The sequence below is a fragment of the Leuciscus leuciscus genome, assembly GCF_965113295.1.
Source record: "Leuciscus leuciscus genome assembly, chromosome: 8".
NCBI classification, from domain to species: domain Eukaryota; kingdom Metazoa; phylum Chordata; class Actinopteri; order Cypriniformes; family Leuciscidae; genus Leuciscus; species Leuciscus leuciscus.
Window position 1 is genome coordinate 25,338,970 of NC_138732.1, and position 21,335 is coordinate 25,360,304.

Below are 21,335 nucleotides of genomic sequence, written 5' to 3' on the forward strand. Positions count from 1 at the left end.
GGAACAACTTTGCCCCAATTTAAGCCACGGTTTGAGCTCTCTGGTAAAGATTTTAATATTGTTCTGCAATTTGAGTCCAGTGGGGAGAGAGTTCCACAGTGTAGCCCCTCTGAAGGAGAAGCTAGACTGTCCAAAAGATTTTCTAAATCTTTAGTCTGCACTGTGACCGCACTAGGCTATATAAGGAAAAACCTTCCTGTGTTAGGAAAAACTGAAATTATGTATGAGAAAGAGCTGTGTGAGGAACATTGAGGAGAATTAATAATGACAGAATTTTTACTTAAGGTAAACTGTTCTTAATGCTGTTTGAAGGAGCCTGTTGGTTTCTAAAATCCTTTGTACAGAATGAAAGTTTTTAGAATTTAATCTGTTGAACATGTCAACATTCTTGAGTATCAAGTATGATTTACAGCTGATTTCCATCTGGTTTTAATTTCAGGTGGTACCACAGTGAATTTTACAGAGGAAAAGAATGCTGTTCACATGGCAAAGTAAATTGTTAGCGAGACTAGAGGGCAATAGGATGAGCTTTTATTTGTGCACCTTTTCATATGATTGTTCATAAATAGTTATATTGCCTAATAAGTTATAAGAGTTGCCTAATATATGCCTAATAAGTCATAAGAGTTTAAAATCTAAATGATCAGAACTAATATATTGAAGAAGAGGAAATTAGTATGACCTACAGATGACCACTAGATGGTGATATTTCCAAAATTAAGAGCAACTACATAAACTGCAGTGAGGCTCCCACCTCCATGCTTTGCATTTTAATTATATTTACTAGCTGTTTTATTCATTTATATATTTATAAAGAGAATAGCCTTCCAATGTTTTTGTTTTTGTCAACACAGTGTTCATTCATGCCAGTTATGTACATATTGGTTTGTAAATTAACCTTAAATGACTTTGTTCATCTCTAAAACACCGTTTCTCTTCCCACTTTTTTTTTGCCTTGCTGTATTGTGAATGTTTGTTAAGCCTTATAGTGACAGCATTATTGCACGTCAAGAAAAAAAACGTTCATAATGTTTTTTTTTTACAGATTCTGGGGGTTAAACCGAGCAACAAAAGTTATTGCAGATTTATAATTTAGTGAAAACAATCATCAGTAAATGTTTAACCCACAATAAAATTGCATTACATTTCCAGTGTAGAAAGAGCTCAACATCTTGCTTATGCAGGTTGTGGGTTTGTGGCAGAAGTCATCAGAGAAGCTATTGTCGAGAACATGAACATAGATATTTAAATTGAGATATATTAATCATGTTGTCAAGTCAAGTCTGTATAATGGGGCAATAAACCCAAGGCTTGATTACAGACAATGATGCTTATAGTTTAGGCCCCTCTCCTGGGCGCCTGTGATGATTATGTGTTTTCCTTGAGCATCAGCTAAATGACAGTGGGTAGATCTCTAAGATTAAATGCAGGTTAAATGCAACTACTGTAAATGTTTGTTGTAGATTAGGATAAATTATAGAACTCGGGAAAGAAAAGGAATAGTTCAGGGATGTTTAGATCTCTCACAATAACCAGCTAAACATGCATTTCACAGTAGATTATATGTCCTTTACAATGTGTTTGGTTCTTGAAATTTAATTTCTCACGATGAATCAGCAATCAATTTATTAAATATGAATCGAACTGCCATAAAGTGTTAAACAAGGGTTTAAGAAAGAAAGAAAGAAAGCCCAGAACAATGAGCTGCGTGCCATTGGGGCCTTGAACATTTGATATGGATTCCAACACTGAATTAAGCTGTAATTATTTTCACCACAAGTTCATTTAGGTTCATGTGTCGAAACATGCTAAGCAAGTGGAGCCACACCTTCTCTTTAGCACTGTTTACGAGTCCTTAGCCACAAGCAGGGCTCGCTTAATGTCATTTTTGTAATGATGTGCGGATAAGCAGGGAAAACACAAATTACCTCTCGCAGGATGGGATAGTGATATTGGACCACACTGCATCAATGTACACAATTTCCAAACGCTGTATGACAATTACAACTGTTTTATTCAGTTTATATGTATGTCTACTTTTGCAATAAATCACGTGAATAATGTTTTGCTCGGGCAGCAGATTAGTATCTTCTGTGATCAGCCCTGCTTTAGGCTCCTTTTGAATTTAGCTTCAAAGGGCTTATTGAACTTCAAAACAATACAGTTTTTCATTTTCATTTTCATCATCATAAATCTTTTGGTCTTTTTTTTTTTTTTTCACTTCAGATTTAATATATGGTGTTTAATGACACATTATGTTATAAATGAGCTCCAGCAGACAGATCAAATCTCTTCTCTGTCTTTGCTCTCAACTTTACGCAGGCTTGATGTGGTTGGATGCACACAAAGCAGCACAAAGACAATGACTCGCTTTTACACTGCCACACACACCTAATGCTGCTGGTTACATTTGCACATCCTTATTTCCTTTTAACGACAGCATCCATAATTAATGAAATGTCACCCTGTGAATAGCTGGAATTAGTAGGCTCTTTGTTTGAGGCTATTGAGATATTGTGAAAGCATAGGCACTTTGTAGATGCTGCTCGAACAGCGTTATTACCACCAATAACAATTGGCTGGTGCAGAGTGTACCTATAAATGTATTGCGCTGAGAAACGCGGGACATGTAGTTCCTGGAATTTGGTCTTGTCTGTGCTTTGGTGCGGGCCAAGCCCAACATGACCAAATTCCTGATTGTGAATGATATACAACTGACTATGGCTGAATGTCGTTAATCTCATTAACCAGTGCTTTATGGCTTTTAATTCACTATGTGACAGAGAGCACTAAAATGTCCTCTAGCTCTTGAATTATAAAACACGCTGTAAAAAAAGTCCTTGGTAGAAGCAACCACAGAGTGCAGTTGCTTGTGTGTGACAGCTGAGAAAAGTTCCTATTTTCCTCAAAATCTGATACTCAGAAGCCACACCAAAATGATTCTTGGTGAAATTATCAAAATCACATCTTACTTTCTCCAGAAATGGTTTTGTCATCTTAACTTCTAGCACACAGGTATAATTGCATATTGCCTTTAGGAAATAGAATGGTGTCAGGAAGAATCCTTCAAGCGCTTTACACTGATGAGGGCGTAATAAGAAGCTGGATCCAGATATAGCCAAGTGGGACACAGACTGCCTGTCCAGCTGTGCCAGAAACATTAGGCTCACTGTGTATGCGTCTATTGGTATAGTGAGCTCGCACTTAACAGCAGTTCAGTCACAGTGTAGTGGCTTCCTTCCTGACTGGCACTGCATATTTCACCGTATGGGGTCTAATGGAAAGAGCTATCAAACGAACACTAACCGCGTGCAATTGTGCTGAACGTCATTCTTGAAGAGCCTCATCTGGTGGTTTTTTCTATAATCTGAAAAATGGGGTCAACTTTGATATTGTGCTGCATTTATGAACTGAATGTTCCCGTAGTGCAGCTCACCCCTAAAAGTGCGGTCGTCTGCCACATCAAATATTCCGTCTCCAGGGACATGAATTGTGCATAATGGTCTGCTTACATTTCAGTGTAGCTTAATGAGGAGAGATGAATGTTTAAAGGCACTGAGCAGCGAAATTGTTATGAGGTCCAAATTGAAATCTTTAATTTTGTATATTTACATAATTTCACATTGAATAAGGCAGTTTTAACTCTTGGCTTCTGCTCTCTTTTTTATTTTATTTTATTTTATTTTTTTAAGAAATGGTCATTTGCAGAGAACAAATAAATGCAAGTAACTATTATGCGCAAATTGTGTTCCCAAGCAATTTTAATTTAGCAGTATGGTACAAAATTATCCTTAAATGGCTTGATCAGTAGGCTACAACTAACAGGATTCATTTTGTGTTCATTTATAAAAATGTATGTATTATTGACATTTTTTATTGAAGAGGAATAATGAACCATCTCGTTTTCGAGGGGGTCCTCGAGTCCAGGTACAGAAATTGACATTGACCTTACAGCGGCAGTCAAATGAAACAGAAAACACATACACAAATGAAACAGAAAACACATACACAAAAAAAAAAAAAGAAGAAAAAGAAAAACAAACAAACAACAACAACAAAAAAACAACAACTTACTTTACAATAATGGTAAGTGCAGAAATATATAATACATAACTCATACAAGACTCTCCAAAGGTTGCTCACTCATTGTTTCATGTATTGCATAAAACGTCAAGCAATATATTCAGAACTTCCTTTAACCTTTATCGGTATGAAATTACAGTATTTTCTCAATCCAGCTGAACCGTGTAGTGCTTAAAATGATGCAGTTCGCTTTGTGTCCAGTGTCAGTTGGGGTCCGTTGTTGAATTACGAGCCAAAGCAAGCAATAAAACTGATGGATAAAGTGATTATATCATCATGTGCATTTTCTAACATGGATTTGTTACTGAAATAGAAGTACAATCGTTTGCTCACTGACCCTCAAAAGCAATCTGGGCCAAACAATTAAAAAAGTAATTTCCCTGTAAAGCATGTTGTAAATAAACGAGCTGTGCCAGTGCTACGCATTTAAACTTGTGTTGTGTTTAACATTTATTTGGCATTGCAGTTTTGTCTTAGTTTGTGTCATGCTTTGCTCTTTAGTTCATGTCATGTTTATATACAAAAGGAATGAAGACCAAATTGTGTGAGCATCGCTTTCAAATGAACACAACATGTAGCAATGCCAGTTTATGTCAAATCTTTTTGACTGCATGTTCTTTCTCCTTTTTCACAGAAAAATGTAATTAGGTCTATAATCAAATCATAATCACACAATATCTGAACAGTTGTTCCAATCCACCTGGTGTGCGTTCCCATGTAGCAATTCTGTAACAATCAGTCATTTTGGCTCATGCTGTAACAATCTGCCTTGTCTACAGCGCCACAGGCCACAGCAGCCAAATCATTGTCAAGGATTATCTGTTCAATTCCCTCCAGTGTTGACCCTGTACATATTACATATTATGTGACAGTATTGGCAGGAGTAAACTTCCTGACATTTTCTTCTTTCTTTTTTTCCACTAATGAGCACAATATGCTGTTCCTGCTAGTCTAAAGACTTTTTTCCTTCCACTTAATTCTCTAGTTTAACATTCTAAGTGACTTTAAAGACACCACAAAAGAAACACAAATTAGCCTGATTTTTAACCCCAGGAGTGCACCCTAATCACTGCTATTACAGAGGGGAATATGTAAAGGTGAATGCTAAAATGATTCCCAAAGCATTTAAGTATAGAACGCAAGTGATGCAAACACAGTGATTCATAAAGCTTAATGAAGCTATAAACCAAGGCCTTTGCCACAGAATTAAACCTGTCACGATTACAGAGTATGACTCTTCTGGAGAGCTGTAATAATGGTGCAGGAGCCCAGACTTGGTGGAGACACTTAAGTGTTAGTTTTGACAGGACTGACTTGTACTTCTGCATTCTCTTGGAATCAAATAATTACCACAGTGCAATGCAACTTCTGCAGTGGGAGAAAAAAAAAAAGGAGTTGCATGTTAGATTTGATTTGATTTGATTGTGCAAAGATCCTAACATTAAATTCATATTTTTTCAAACCTTTTCCATCATTTTTACTTCTGTTTGATTTTCAGTGCATTCCACAGCATTTGACTTGTGAACTCTGACAAAGCAGAGCAAAGTTCATAGCCTTTAAATTGACAGACTCATGCTATATGAGTGGGCGCCATACACCTTGAGAGGGTAGCAATTTTCCGGTATTACGGTTAAATCCTGGTAAAAAAGAACCGGATTCCAGGAGCCTAATTACAAGGTGTTAATAGCAACAACAATATAATTACTGTAATTTACATGCTAGCTTGAAACAGTTGGTCCCCTCCAAACGTGTGTCACAAATGTTATCGGTTATCAGGTTTTGCTGTTGCTGTATTTAGGTTTTAATAAATTGTTGTTGTTTTTCAAATAAAATATTAAAACCATTAAAACTTGAGTCAGTCCTAATTCTTGAACGATATATTGTTTTAAAACAGTTCTTGCAAACTTGCAATTGCACTGTCACAATTTACCTGAATACAGCTGTAGATATAAAAAAAATTAATCTCTGTATCTTCACCCATATTCCTTCAAAAACCATAGTTGGAGATTCAAGAGACATTGATCATTTGTTTAAAACATTCAGTGTAGGTAGAGCAGATTTATTTACACATTTGACCAAAAAAGTGTCCAAATTATGCTGACTTCATCTGTGACAAGCTTGATTTATCCTACAAATTATTGATGGGAGAGTAATTTGAAGCAAAACGTAAAGTCTAATTTTAGCTTATATATTCCCCCACTATAAACACCACATTATGGTCTAAATATAACCTCTTTATCCGAGTATCATTTAACGGCTAAGGATCTCTCTCTCTTGATGAGGCAATCTCGCTTCATCTCCCTACAAACACTCATTCTGTGTCTCAGGATGTCCACAAAGTAGGCGGCTCTCTGGGCTTTACACGCAGCCTCGGACTGAACGATGATTGGTTCAAACTTCGGATAGTCTTGTAACTTTTGTCAAGTTATTGTTAGTCATGTAAAAGTTAAGCAACGAAGAGCGAGCTTACAGGTTTATGGTTCTTTCTCAAATTTCCATGTGGAATATAGATATAGTTATTTTACGCGGAATGATTTCAGCTAATTATAAAGGTAAAGTGTCCTCCGATGAAGATGAGGATGACCATGGTTCACGGTCATCTCCGCCGGAGCGTTCGGTTCGCGCGCAAAGCCTCCCGTTCAGTGTTGAAGCCCTCATGTCGAAGAAGGGAAGGAGTGAATCAACCTCACAGGAACTGATTCAGATGCCATGCATAATAAATCAAGATGATCGATCTGTGATATATTCCTCCAAACGTTGTGAATCTGTCAAGGAGGACCCTTCCTGGATCAATAAACCCAGACTATCAACATCACCACGTAAGTCATCAGGTATATATATATATATATATATATATATATATATATATATATATATATATATATATATATTATTACTATTTTATGTTATTGGCACTAAGTAATAACATTATAATGTCTGAATGAGGGTGTACAACGTGGCATCTTGTAAAATATAATTAAGCCTTTCTCAGAACTAACTTTTCTGAGCCATTTTTTAATCAACTGGTGTGTGTGTGTGTGTGTGTGTGTGTGTGTGTGTGTGTGTAAATGTCTTCATTGTAAATTGTTTTGTTTTATCATAAAAAAAAGGATATTAGGAAATACATAAGTAATATACAGTGCCCTGCAAAAGAATGCATTTTAAAATGGATCAATACACTGTAAAATACAACAGTTGTTCAATTAGTTTATAACTTTTGTTAATATCTTCACTTAATTGTACAAATCTAGCAATCTGTACTATTCACCTACTATGCCTTGTTTACTCAGAAAACTGTACTAACTAAGCATTGTCAGTACACTATACTATTCCTATTTCACTTAACTTAGTTTTTAAGGTAATCGGATTGCATTCTTTTTTTAAGCGCTGTAAAAAATTAGTTGCTGCCTTAAATTTTTAAGTACAATCAACTTGGATGTTTAAGTCATTTAAACTCCAATTACATTGAACTGCCTTAAAAAACGAGTTGAATCTTGTTTAACTTATAAAAGCAGTTGACAATTGCTTAACTAATTTTGATGAGTTAAAGCTATGTAAAAACATATGTTGTCATAACTTATTGATCATATAACTTTTTAAGTCTAACTAATTCGATTTACAGTGTTACATGATCAAGAAAAAAAAAAAAAATCTATTTACAAGCATAAATGTCTGATTTCCAAATTAATCATTCAGACATTGTATACAGCTGATATGATCTGGTACACAATGCATTTTATGAGTTAGTCATCTGCCCGAGCTGTTTATTTCCAAGTCTTTTCCAAGCTAATTTATGATCTTATTTTACAGGACCACCGAGTCCCTCAGCATGCACTCTCAGAAAGCACAAGACGAACCGTAAACCCCGAACCCCTTTCACCACTACGCAGCTCTTGGCCCTCGAGCGGAAGTTCCGTCAGAAGCAATACCTGTCCATCGCAGAACGCGCTGAATTTTCCAGCTCTCTCAGCCTGACCGAGACACAGGTGAAGATCTGGTTCCAGAACCGAAGAGCGAAGGCTAAGCGACTGCAGGAGGCAGAGCTGGAGAGGCTCAAAATGACCAGCAAACCCATCTTGCATCCTGGTCTTACTCTACCGTTCCCTCTCTGTACGCAAGCCCAGACTGCAGCTCTATTGTGTGGACAGTCTTTCCCTTTCAGCAGACATATGCTGCCCTTCGCACCTGTAGGAATATACTCCACACCGGTGGGTTACACTATGTGTCCTCTGTCCAAAGACGGCTACTCTGTGGAGCCAGTCTAGAGGATCTTATACAAACTATTGCATCAATATCATTTGTGGAAACACTTCTGGTTTATCTGCTGGGCTGATATTTGTATGTTTGACACATCAACATGGGTTGCCATTAGGTTTTATAAATGCACCGGATTACTTTTTCATGTTCATTTCTATTTTACATTTTTAGACATTAATCTACTTTGGAAACCACAAAGAACAAATGAAACGTAGACTTGCAGGTTTGAGTTTTCTGATTTTAAAGTGTCAAAATGCCGTTCTTGTAACTTTCCAGCCAGGGCATTTTAGGATGTTATATTACCCAATGTTTTGCATTCAAATATAGTGAGTCACACTAAAGAAAAAGTCAAATATATTAATGATTTTACCACATAGCGTTAGAATAAAGTATTTTTGTATAATGAATCCCAATTCAAATGTTTATGAGAAGCAAATGTAACATATTTTACACTTGATTTACAGAATGAGCTGATTTAGAGTTACACCGATAGGCCTGTGTATTTTTTCATTTCCTAATTGGAAATTTTAGAAGAAAAACTACTAAGATTAAACCTTTTTTTTGCTCAGATTTCTGAGGTGTTTTAGGAGATCAGCTCACGCTTCAAGTCGCATGATTGCTAATGCTTTTTAAATTGAGCTGCTGAAAAGAGGCTTTTTTTAAGCGTCTGTGCTCATAATCAGTGGAAATGCTGGTTGACCTCTGGATCTCTCTTCATGCTGGTGGTCCCAGGAAAGTTAATTAAACGGTGTCATTACATGACGCACTAAAACACTGGGTTAGCCGCGTAAGTATTGAAGTTCGTAAATCTCTCTGTGTGCTGCGACCAAGGAATGTGTCGACCTGATGCATTTCTAAGAAATTCAATGTTGCATGTAATTTATGATGGATTAATTGGCTTTGTTCTATCGCTGACTTTCCATGAAATAATCTATAATCTTCTACTGGTGTAATTACACATATGTGGGGTATCTACACAGTTAAAATAGCCCGATATAATAGCCCCCTTCAGTCACAGTCCCTGAGCCGGAGTGATTGAACACAACTGCTTATTTTCCGTAGACACCAACCGTGTCTTAGCATGTCCCTTGGTAGGTCTTCATTGCTTGGTCTGCCCTTTTAAAAATACCCTTGGCTTTGTATCGTAATTTGACTTTGAGCCTTAACTGATTGTGAATGCCGAGCTCTACATCAACCAGACCCTTTATTAATTGTCCTTACCCTCTAAGTTTAACTCCACCAGTGTGAAATGGTGTATGAGAGCTTAAAAACATTACATGATTGGTTGGCTTCACCTTGTTTTGCTCGCTTAACTGTGGCATTGTTTGGCACCAACAAAGTGTTTCCCATTACTGTACACCCATGTCACAATTAGCAGTCATTTCACAGTCCATTTCCATCTCTTTGTTTTTAAAACATTAGTTTGATAACAGATCTTTCTGTGGCACAAAACTGACTTTTGACCCGAAATCTTGGTTGAAACTCAAAAGATCCTCATGCCAAGTTGTTCTGACTGTTCAGTCCATTGAAGGCTTTGATCCACAGTGACTACAAGCAGGGAGGTCTAAAAAAGGAGCTTTTATTGTATTTATTCATGTAGCACTTCAAGTTATTAAATGAGCTTGAGAGAAAAAAGAAACCATTTACTAAATAAAATTGCCTCTCACTGACCCTAAAAACTCTCATTTAGCATAATTGTACACTATAATTGAACTGAAACACATTAAACACAGCCACTAATATGCACATTGCAACAATATCTGCATTTCCATATGCTCTATAAGCTTATAAAAGTCACAACTGAAAATGTATACAAACTAAAAACCATATTGTATCTAACCAGTAACTTCTCATCAATGAGTGAATGCACTAAAGTTTGAAAGCTACATGTACTTACCATTGTAATAACAGTAAATTATGCAGAATTACAAGTAACTAACCTAACCCTATCTGTAACTCTATTGTAAGTACATGTAGCTAATTAATATTACTCAGTTCTTATGTAAGCAATGTAATGTAAATAAAGTGTAACCATTCTTTGAAATTTCAAATATTCCAGGAACTGCAGCAAAAAGGGTGATGCAATAAAAGAGAAATGTTATTTAAATATATCATTAGATGAAATTCATATGAACATTTAATATGAGATTTACCATAATGAACTCCCTTGACTTAAATTAATTCATTTGAAACTTATAACTCATGACACACTTTATGGCGTGTAGCCTAATACGCACGCACTTCGCACCCCTAATCCTACCCAAGGGGTTTACGGTGCGTAGCATATGCACGAAAAAAAAAAAAAAAAAACTTTTTGGCGTATAAATGGCACGATAAACAAAATTTGTGGTAGACAAATCTAACAAATAGATGCATAATAAAACAGCAGCATATTTTCATGTATAAAGCCACAGATCACTTTCGGGTCAAAACGGACCCAAACTCAAAAAGTGTAACAATTTAGTTTAAATGGTTAGCTATATCTCTTACATTTTTTGTCAAAAAAGTCTGGAAAAATAAATAAGAAATGATGTGTATTTTGACAGTCTTAACACATTTACAAAATGTCATCTTTGTAAAATTTTAAGTAAAAATAATTAATCTTAATAAAAAATAAAATAAATGATGTAGGGGCCTACCTCTTCCGGGTCAAAATGGACCCGAATGCAATAGGAGGGTTAAAAGAGTTGGAGGCCTTTTGCGTTGTACAAAGACTTTAGTGCTAATGACAGAAGCAAATATTCTGTGACTAAATAGGCTAGGCTACTGATAAAGGACCATTTTTGATCTTCAAGTCCAACATTTTTTATGTTAATGCAGTGGCTTCAAAACATTATTGGCTTCCTATAGATGCTGCTATTCACAGATGTATTTGACCTGGTACCAATGTATATGGCAACATTCTGATGATCCAGTAGTGCCTTTAGCGTCTGTGTTTTAACTGTCCACTAGATGTAGCAATTTCTCTGAGAAAATAAAGGCAAGACAGTCCATTGACGATGCACATTGAATAATATATGTATCTATACTTAAGTTTACAACAAATATTTTATATAACGATGTATCTATATTTATTAGTATATTTATTTTGTCTGTATTTTTTGTATCACCACTTTTATCACTGCATAGTACATTTTAGTGAAACAAAAGCCCTTCTGTCTGAGTGCACACATGATTTTTATGTTTCACAACAGAAATAATGGTAGAAAAAAATATATAAGGATATAAGAATATAAGGACATACCACAAACTTCTGATAGACCCCAGTGCAACGTTTTTACCTGCTCAAGGTTGCATCTGTGAACAAATTTCCTGTGCCTGTCATTTTTTATAGACATGCAAATACAACTTCCATCTTCGGAGGAGCAAAAAATAATTTGTGTGCAATGTTTACACAAAATATGCGAGGTGCGTCCGAGGTGGAATAAATTGTGGTAATTGCTCAAAGGAGTGCACAATTGATTGACAAAGAGCACAATGGCTCTGATGGGGAGTAAAAGAAGCCAACCGATGCTGCTGTGCTGAGCTGCACACACCTGCCAACATGACCAGTGGCTCAGGCATCTCTCTGCTCAGCAGAGCATGCAGCAAAACCAGTCTGAGAGAAACAAACTTCTGACTTTGTGTTTTCCTCTTCACTAAGCTTTGGAGAAACATGTTTTCTCGAAACAAGAGGCTGTCTGAGAGAATGATTCAAAGATGAAAAGTCTGTAAGATAAATGAAGAAACAATGAGCAACAGTACGATGAACAGTGCATATATCAATGTGCCAAGATCACACAGTTAAGATTAAATGTCAAATTAGATGGAGGAAGATATATTCACGCAATGGGAATTCATCTTTCAGCTGAAGCACAGCACAAAAAGAGTCGTATCTGAGCACGCGGTGACTCCTTTACTCCAGAGGCTGAAATGAAACACTCTTTTTATTTCAGATGGTGTCATTATGGGAAATCCCTTTATCTCGCTTCAAAGCCCTTGAGCAGGTGTGTTTTATGAAACAATCGCTTTATTCAGCCTCTTAACAGCAGGGGAATGAGGCTGTCTAAAAGCTATCCTCCAGGAAGATCTCTGTAGTTATGCAGGTGTCGTCGATGCTTAGCTTTATTTGAATTGTGAGCTAATTAAAACACAAATTACATCATTAATTAATACTAATACAAATTCAAGATACTAAAGCGTTAATTTTATATCCTACCAATATACTCAGTGTAATGATCTAGACAACTGTTCAAAAGTTTGGGGTCAGTATATATACGTATATAATACATATATACAGTACTGTGCAAAAGTCTTAGGCATACAGTTATTTATATATTTTGCTGTAGTGTGTCAGTAGGAAATATCAGTTTACATTTCCTACATTACATTACATGAAGAAACAGAAATAAATTCAATTTGTGATTTTATTTTTGAAAGCATTCTCACTTTACTGCATTTTAACACAGGAAGATTGCCACTTCCACTTTGCAGGAAGATATTAACATGCCTAAGACTTTTGCACAGTACTGTATATACAGTATATATAGAGAGAGAGAGAGACAGAGAGAGAGAGAGGACTCTTCTCGCCCTGATTGGTTGGATTACCTGAACATTGTCCTCCCAAACTTTGTTAAATAAACCTCTTATATTAAAATGATTTCTGAAGGATCATGTGACACTAAAGACTGTAATAATGCTGAAAATTCAGCTTTGCATCAGAGGAATAAATTACATTTGAAAATATATTCAAATAGAAAACATTTATTTGGGGAGTCACGTGATGCTTTCGTTCTAAGTGGCACGTTTTCGCCGAGCTCCCGAGACCATCGCGTTATTTTCTCACTTTTACATTAAACTTCGTGGCCGTTTTCCTTTAATTTTCATTATCCAACTCGTAAACATGTCATGGTCAGGTCCCGCGGCTTCTCTACAAGTAACTAGAAGGGGCCGCACGACAGCAAAAGGCCAACCGCCTGCTAATCAGGGAAAACAAAGATGGTGGTTCCTCAGCTGAACAGTCCAGTCTGGTACAGGCTGTAATGATCATTTAATCGCCGTCCTGGGCGAGAAATTCGCTCGTTTCGAGTCGACGTTGGACACAATTACAACCCGATAAGAGGATCACGGAGGCGGACAGCCGTGTTTCCCAGACCGAGGACAAAGTGGCGGAACTTCACAACAAGATAGCGGCGTTAAACTCCGTCTTTCGGTGTAATGTGGCTGCTTTTTTTTCAAGCTTGGTTGGGGGGGGGGTTTGTAATATTTTTTGATAACGGGGCAGGGAAGTTTTGGTTTTGTTTGGTGTGCTGTTTGGTTCATTATAATAACCATTCTTTGTGCTGTTTTAACACCCCAGAGCTCTTTCATACCTGGATTTTGGTTTTATCAAGACTATTTCAATGTTATGGTAAAATTTGTCTATTAGTGATCATAAATGAATTAGCTTCAATGTGAAAGGTGTTAACCTTGTTAAAGGTTAATGGTTAACATGTTAACCATGTTGTCAAAAGGCAACTTCTCTCTCTTTTTCAAAAGGAGATATGTCAGGTTGCGTTGCTTCAAGAAACCCATCTCTCTGACATAGAGCACATGAAGCTGCGTAGAAACTGGGTTGGCCAGGTTTTTTTTCTCCTCTTATTAGTCCAATAGCAGGGGAGTTGCAATTCTTCTTCATAAAAATCTCTCCTTTAAATTAGAAACATCGATTACAGATAATGAAGGTCGCTATGTACTTCTTTCAGGTTTTTTATATGGGGAACATGTGCTGATCGGCTGCATTTACACCACGGCATATAAGCCTCAATTTTTTCCCCAAATTACTTGCTGACATCTCTTCATTCTCATGCTCTCTCATACTCTTGGGAGGGGATTTTAACTGCGTACTAGACCCATCCATAGACCAGTCTCCTCCAAGAGGTACCAAACCAAAGAAAAGTCTTAGACTTCTAGAATTTTGCAAGGATCTGGAACTGTTTGATGTTTGGAAGTCAGTTCACATGAGGGGGAAAGATTATACTTTTTTCTCCCAGCCTCACCAAACATTTTCGCGTATAGATCTATTCTTGTCATCGCAAGGGATATTGGACAGAACGATGGATTGCTCCATTGGAATTAGGACTTTATCTGACCACTCTCCCATTACAATAATAGTTTATCCCCCGTATAGAGATCCGTACAGTAGACAGTTGCGACTGAATCCTTCATTACTGAGCTGAGCTGTTCTAAATTTATGCAATATCTTTAACAGCAGTGGGAATACTTTATTTACATCAATAAATCTCCTGAAGTTAGTTCATCTATCTTATGGGAGTCAGCCAAAGCCTACCTGAGAGGTGTAATTATATCTTATAACTCAGCTAAAAAGAAAGAAGCTATGATAAATATAACAGAGCTCAAGAAGAAAATTCAGACTTTGGAGATAGCTTTCGAAGTGTCACCCTCCAGAGGCTTATCCCAGAAGCTTAATGCAGCCCGTTCTGCTTTAGATTTGTTATTAACTAAGAAGGAAGAATCATCTTTATGAATCAGGGAATAAAACAGACCGTCTTCTTGCGCAGCAGAGACCAAGGTAATTTCATCTTTAAAGGACAACTCTGAGGCTAATAGATTTGAAAACAAATACATTAATCAAATTATGAAAGAATTTTATCAAAATCTTTATTTATCAGAATAACACTCCGTTAGGGCAAAGGATGAGCCATTTTCTTAAAAACATTAAGCTCCCCTCTCTCACACTGGAGGAGCAAGTGGACCTATGTAAGCCAACTACAGAAGAGGAAGTTCTTAACACTATAAACTCTCTGAGGGGAGGGAAGGCCTCTGGGCCAGATGGCTTTTGTCCAGAATTCTATTATAAAATGGGAAAAGAAGTAGTAGGATCACTTACTGAAATGTTTGCAGATTCATTGAAAAAAAAAGGTCAGCTTCCACCCACAAATATTTCAATAATTCTTAAAAAGTATAAACCACCCGATGCATGTAGCTCTTATAGACCTATTCGTTTAATTGGGAGTTGATACTAAGATACTCTCTAAATTGCTTGCCAGAAGACTCGAGATGGTTCTCCCCAACCCTGATCAGACTGGCTTTATTCAGAAGTGTTTTTCTATTACAAATATAAGGAAGCTCCTGAATGTAATACAATATACAAACAATATGAGGTTATCTCTGTATCTCTGGATATGCCTTTAGCTTAGCGCCTAATATTTTGTATTATAATTGGGCTTGCCATGTCAGAATCATTTGGGAGTGTTATAGGTCTTACTGTGATCTGTATCCTACTGTGGATTCCTGGGCTTGTTTCCCATTCTTTATTTGGAGCCTGTTTGCTTGCCCCTACAAGCATGTTGATATAGTGAGGAAAAATCCGATACTACAATTCGGTTAAAGTTTGGCGACAGATCTCAAAGTTCTTTGGGAGAGGTGAAATTATGTTTATGCTGAGTCCAATTTACTTGAATCAGGACTTTACCCCCGGGCTTAGGTCCGCCTTTCTTTAAAGCATGGCATATAAAGGGGATTCGTGCACTGGGGGACTAGTTCCAGGATGGCTCCCTAATGTCCTTCCAACAATTGTGACAGAAGTTTGATCTCCCAAACCAACACCACTTTGGTTATTTACAAATTCGCCATTATGTTTTTTCAAAGCAAAGATCTGTGCTGGATTCGCCAGCACTTAGCAATTTGGAGAGTTTCCTCTTCAACACAACTAATGCTGCTCATTTTTTATTTAAGTTTCATTCTTTTCTCATGCCTCTGGACTCTTGAATACAGTGGCTTGCAAATGGGAGGAAGGCCTGTGCAATGAATATATAGATGATGACTAGCAGGAGGCCATTAAATGTGTGAGGTCCACTTTTACTTGTAACCGGCTCAGAGAGACCCAATATAAGATATTGCATAGATTACATTTAACACCAGTAATAATGAATAAAATGTATCATACTATATCTGCCCTTTGTGTTAAGTGCCATACAGAGTTGGGGACATACTTTCACTGCTTTTGGAGTTGCGAGTATATCTCTAGATTTTGGAGCTTCAATGCTTGTGAAATTAGCACCATTCTTCAGATAAAATTGAATAAAGATCCTGGTCTTTTTCTTTTGGGGCTCCCATCCAAGAGGCAGGCAATGACACTTACACTGGATGCAACAGGTTACAAACGGTTAGATAAACTATACTTGTGACAAGGAAATGCATCCTTATTAGATGGATTACTGACACTCCCCCCTCTGTGACTCAGAGGTATAGAGATATCTTTGCAGTTTTGCCCCATGAGAGACTGGCTGCTGTGCTTAGGGGTAAGGCACAGAACTTTCAGAACTTATGGTCTCCGTTTATAGATCACTTGCCTTCGGATGTGAGAAAAATAGTCATGTGTGCCAATTAGGGCTCTCTGGGGTGTGGGGTTCCTCCTTCTGGAGGTGGGCATTGCAACTTTGCAACTGACAAAGAATGGCCTGGGTTCTTTTGTGTTCTGATGTTCTTTTGTGTTCCAAATGACATGTATCAGTCTCCGCTTTAGGCTTATGGTGATGATAGAGTTATGTATGGGAAATATTTTCATGTGCTTTTCTGTAGGTTTTGATTGTTAAACTTTGTGACTAGTCACCAATATTATTATTTTTATTATTGCTACTGTAGTCCAACAATATTAATAAATCTATTTATTTATTAATTATTTTGAATATGTTTATGCATGTATGTTATCATTCATACACTATCCTTTTTGCTTTGGAGTTGTTTTTGTAGTTTATTTGAAACCAAACCCGTGTTAAGATTTTCTGTTAAGATATTTCTATTTCCGTTGTACAGGCACATTGTACATTGATCATGTTAACACTGAATTAACATGTATAAAAAAATAAAAAAATAAAAAAAAACATTTATTTACATTTTTTATATTTGTTTGTTTGTTTGTTTGTTTGTTTGTTTGTTTGTTTAATCAGGGACTATGCATATTAATAAAACATGACAATATGTAAAAGGTGCCAGATTTAGCCAAATTGGCTAATTTTCCTCCGTAGTCCCTTGGCAGGTTATACGTTAACAAACAAACAAAAATTTAACGCGCAAACACAAAAGGAATCTCTACAAATGGCTGCAATTTTGATTGGACAGTAAGCATATTTTCATCTTTCTAGAGAAACCACAATGACCTTTTATATGTTTTCACTCCTTTAGTTCTGTTGGAAGTCTAGTCCAGTCATGTGTTCCTCTAAAAGTAAATGATAAACTGGCCAAAGGTTCTTCTCAATCGTATATTACAATTACCGCATACCAGCTCTTGTCAGCCTGTTGCTGACATTTTGCATGTACATAACAACACCATCAACACATTGGACAAATCAACATATGGGAGAAGACATTTGGTAAATCATTTACATATAGGCCTACATACTAAACAACAATGGACCTAAAATCGATCCTTGTGGAACTCCAATATTAGAATCTAAATACTCTGATTTTAACTCTTGCACATTGTTTCCTATTTTATAAATAAGATTTAAACCACATAATGGCCTCAACTGAGAAGTAAAAATTTGATAACCTAGAAAGCAAAATATCATGATTTACGGTTTCAAACGCTTTCTTAAAATCCAAAATAATACAGCACCAACTACACCTCCTTTGTCCATCTTTGATTTGATATTTTCCAGCATAAAACAATTTGCAATTACATTTTATTCCCCCAGTAACTTTAGACATTACCGGGAGAATACTGGTCTATAATTATTGATTTAGACATTACTGGAAGAATACTGGTCTATAATTATTGATTTCTACATAATATTTTACAATGTTACTGTTTTTACTGTAGTATTGATCAAATAAATGCAGCCTTGGTGAGCATAAGAGACTTCTTTCTATAAGATTAATTGATATCATCTTACCGACCCCAAAACTTTTGAAATGTATAGTTTAATACTTTGTGTAAGCTGCTGCCTTATAATTATTTAAGGGTCAAACACAGGGCAAAACACTTCCTTTTGTTGTTAAAATGGACATATATCCAATCAAACTCATAATGCGTTCAATAGGAAGAAGCTAACATGGACAGGATGCATGACATTTGTGACTTCATCAAGTACCATAAACAAAACCACACAAAAAAGAAAAGACAAGCCATCAAAGAGAGACATTTATAGAACCCAATAATAAGCAAATTATTAAATGTAAATGTCAGTTTTTGTATACTTCACATCTTGCTAAACAGTTTTGGTACCATGTTGGATCATCAATCATCACTCAATGTCCGACATAAAAACTGGGCCCTGAAGCAAAACCTGTTAAGAACCGCCGCCTTAGGCTGAAGTGTGTCAGATTCGAAGCCAATCACATACAGAGAGGAACATCCTCCCATCCAACACTTTGTGGATCACAGCTCTCTCCCCATGGCTATTACTGTCTGAGAATGTTATATCTCCGTCCCTATGACTCTCCATCACAGGATGTAGAACAACACAGTTATGGTCCTCTGATGCCAATGGTGTGGACATTGTTTTGCTGAACGAGAGCTTGCACTTCAGTGACTTTGATCTCCGGGCTGGAAGTGGAGCTTTTTTTTTAATCTCCATGTGCAAGGTTGAGAGGTCTTAGCTTAGAGGTTGGGTCCATTATAAATATTTCACTGGCAAAGCAAAAGTGCTAAAAAAAAAATAAAAAAAAAGCCAGTGAACTAAAAATACAGCAGCTTTAAATAACCTCAACCTCGACCGGTGAGTTTAGTTGTAGCCTACCTTAATGCACACTCAGCAATGTAACTCAGTCATCTGTAGAAATGACACAGATTGTTGCATTGATTCGACAACAACAAAACTATTTTTAGGGTGAGATGCAATGTATATAAAATGTTCCCAGAGGATGTGTGCTGTGCATGCTTTAAGGTCAGAATAACAAAGTACAGTGTGTTTTGCCCTCTCTGTGAGGGAGTGTTTGTATAGCACGTTGAATGTGATGCCTGTGGGAATGCTGTGGGAGATTTTGTACGCCACAGCATCTGCTTCAATGTGTGTATTAGGATTGGAGATGTGACATTCAATGAATACTAATTCTCTTTGACTGATGGGTTGAACTGGATTTATCAGACCAATGAATATTAAGAGAATCGTGTGACCGTTTCTGCCACTGCCTCTCGATCATTTACATAAGAACAAATCAGAGAATCATAGATGTTTGCTTTACTCTTTCATGAACTGGGGGAGGTTCGTGCAGCTGTTTTCAGTTTTATATTTATTTATTTTTCTCCTCTGGAAGCTGTTGCTCTTGTTTTGAGTGAGTCATCAAATTCTCAGTCGGACTGTAGGGCGCATGTGAAATGCAAAGATACGGCCCCTTTTCTTTCTTTTATCAAAGGAAAAAAGGCCTGGATTGTGTTTCTAAGCATGCTTAACAAAAACTAAATGGCTGTGGGTGAAGACTAGACTTTTAAAGGACTGTTCAAATCACTTAATCTGTGTTACTTGTTCAGAGACCCGATGGATTTTAACGCAAGGTTACATAATAGCAGAAAACAGCACATTATAAGATTTAGGTTAGTGATCATTTTGGGATAAAATGTTGCTTTGCAAGATTTTTTGCACATCTGCATAAAGGAATCACTGCTCAAATGAATCAGCATGTGATGCAAATATGTCAACATGCAACTTTTTTGATAAAATAATAATTATTATTATTATTATTTATTTTTAATTAAAAATAAAAATAATTATTATCAAAAATACAATTTCTGATTTTTAGACTTGGTCAAGTAACCACTTTTTAAAAAGTACACTCGATAAATATTTAGCCCTAAATTTAAGATTTATGCAATTTAATTGAATATAAATTTCCATCCATTTAGATTACACAGTTTAAAAAATAAAAATAAAAATAAAAACGTAATGTGATGCATGTTTGTCAGTCATACACAAATTAAACAGGTAATATTTCTGTAATCGACCTAAAAACTGAATGAGTCTAATGCACAATAACCAGGGTTATATATTTATCATCATTAAATACAAATTGTTTCTCATTTTAACTAAGTGAATGTTGCTTGTTCCACAGCTAGCCATATTTTAACAATGTTCATACATTTTATCTAAATAAATCCATGCTGATTCTTAAAGGTACTTACTATGTAACTTTTTTTTACATCATCAACAACAGTCAATACATCAGCAATCCTTCTTCCAAAACATGTTTTTGTCTTACCCTGATTAACTATGGTAAGCCTGTTTATATTTTAGACCTTGCAGGATGGTTTTTCGCTGGAAATTTGAGTACACTTCACTCACCAGTGTGTATCTCGTCATATCCATAAATAAAGAAAAGTTGCTCCAGCTACTTTGACGTGTGTCTGGTGTGGGAATGGCAGAGGTTAGTTGTCACGAGTGAGAAAGGTTGACATGAAACACACTAAATCTCGAACCTCTGGGGAATCACTCATTTTAAAAATGGCAGAACAGAGGAGAGTCTGCTGGCAATAAGAGAACGTGAAAGAGCTCGTAATAAAACCAGAATCAACATTGGCTTGGCTTTTTGGAGATGGTGAGAACTAGGGCTGTCCCCGACTATGGATTTTCATAGTCGAATCAGAATCGTCATGTCTTGCCTATAGTCGACTAATAGTCGAATCATGTGTATGGGGGCGGGGCTTTAACGTTTCAAAGCCGCGATGTACAGAAAATCACACAAAGATATAGAAGAAAATGTATAAAAACATTTGTGATCAATAAAACTAAGAAATAACATAAATAACTCCAGAAAGGCCACACTGCAGATTTGCATTTCACATGCAAATCAAATTAAATCGGCTAAATTACCTGTGCGAGCAGGCCAGCCTACAGCACAACATCGATGCACCGAAAAAATAAACAATTAATTTACTAAATAAAATTAGAACAGAATATACCTTTCTAATAAATAAAAATACAAAACGAAATAAATCAGAATCAAGTCACAGGATGAGGAGCAAATGTGTGCAAAATGCCTAAAGTGCAGGGGAACATAATATTCAAAACACAAGCCAC

The 21,335-nt window shown here is 36.5% G+C and overlaps 1 protein-coding gene across 1 annotated transcript; it reads left to right on the top strand.

Moving 5' to 3' along the window:
- Window positions 1-6,475: 6,475 nt before the first annotated feature.
- On the top strand, window positions 6,476-8,824 carry msx2a (muscle segment homeobox 2a). The gene is made up of 2 exons (XM_082178653.1): window positions 6,476-6,902; window positions 7,894-8,824. The coding sequence occupies exons 1-2, from the start codon at window positions 6,560-6,562 to the stop codon at window positions 8,346-8,348; spliced, it is 798 nt and encodes a 265-aa protein (XP_082034779.1). The 5' UTR covers window positions 6,476-6,559; the 3' UTR covers window positions 8,349-8,824.
- The last annotated feature ends 12,511 nt before the right edge of the window (window positions 8,825-21,335 follow it).

Excerpts from the sequence above, each read along its gene's own strand:
- msx2a (XM_082178653.1), top strand. The coding sequence starts at position 6,560 with ATGGTTCTTTCTCAAATTTCCATGTGGAATATAGATATAGTTATTTTA. Across the intron at positions 6,903-7,893 it reads CAGACTATCAACATCACCAC|GACCACCGAGTCCCTCAGCA; the intron begins GTAAGTCATCAG and ends CTTATTTTACAG.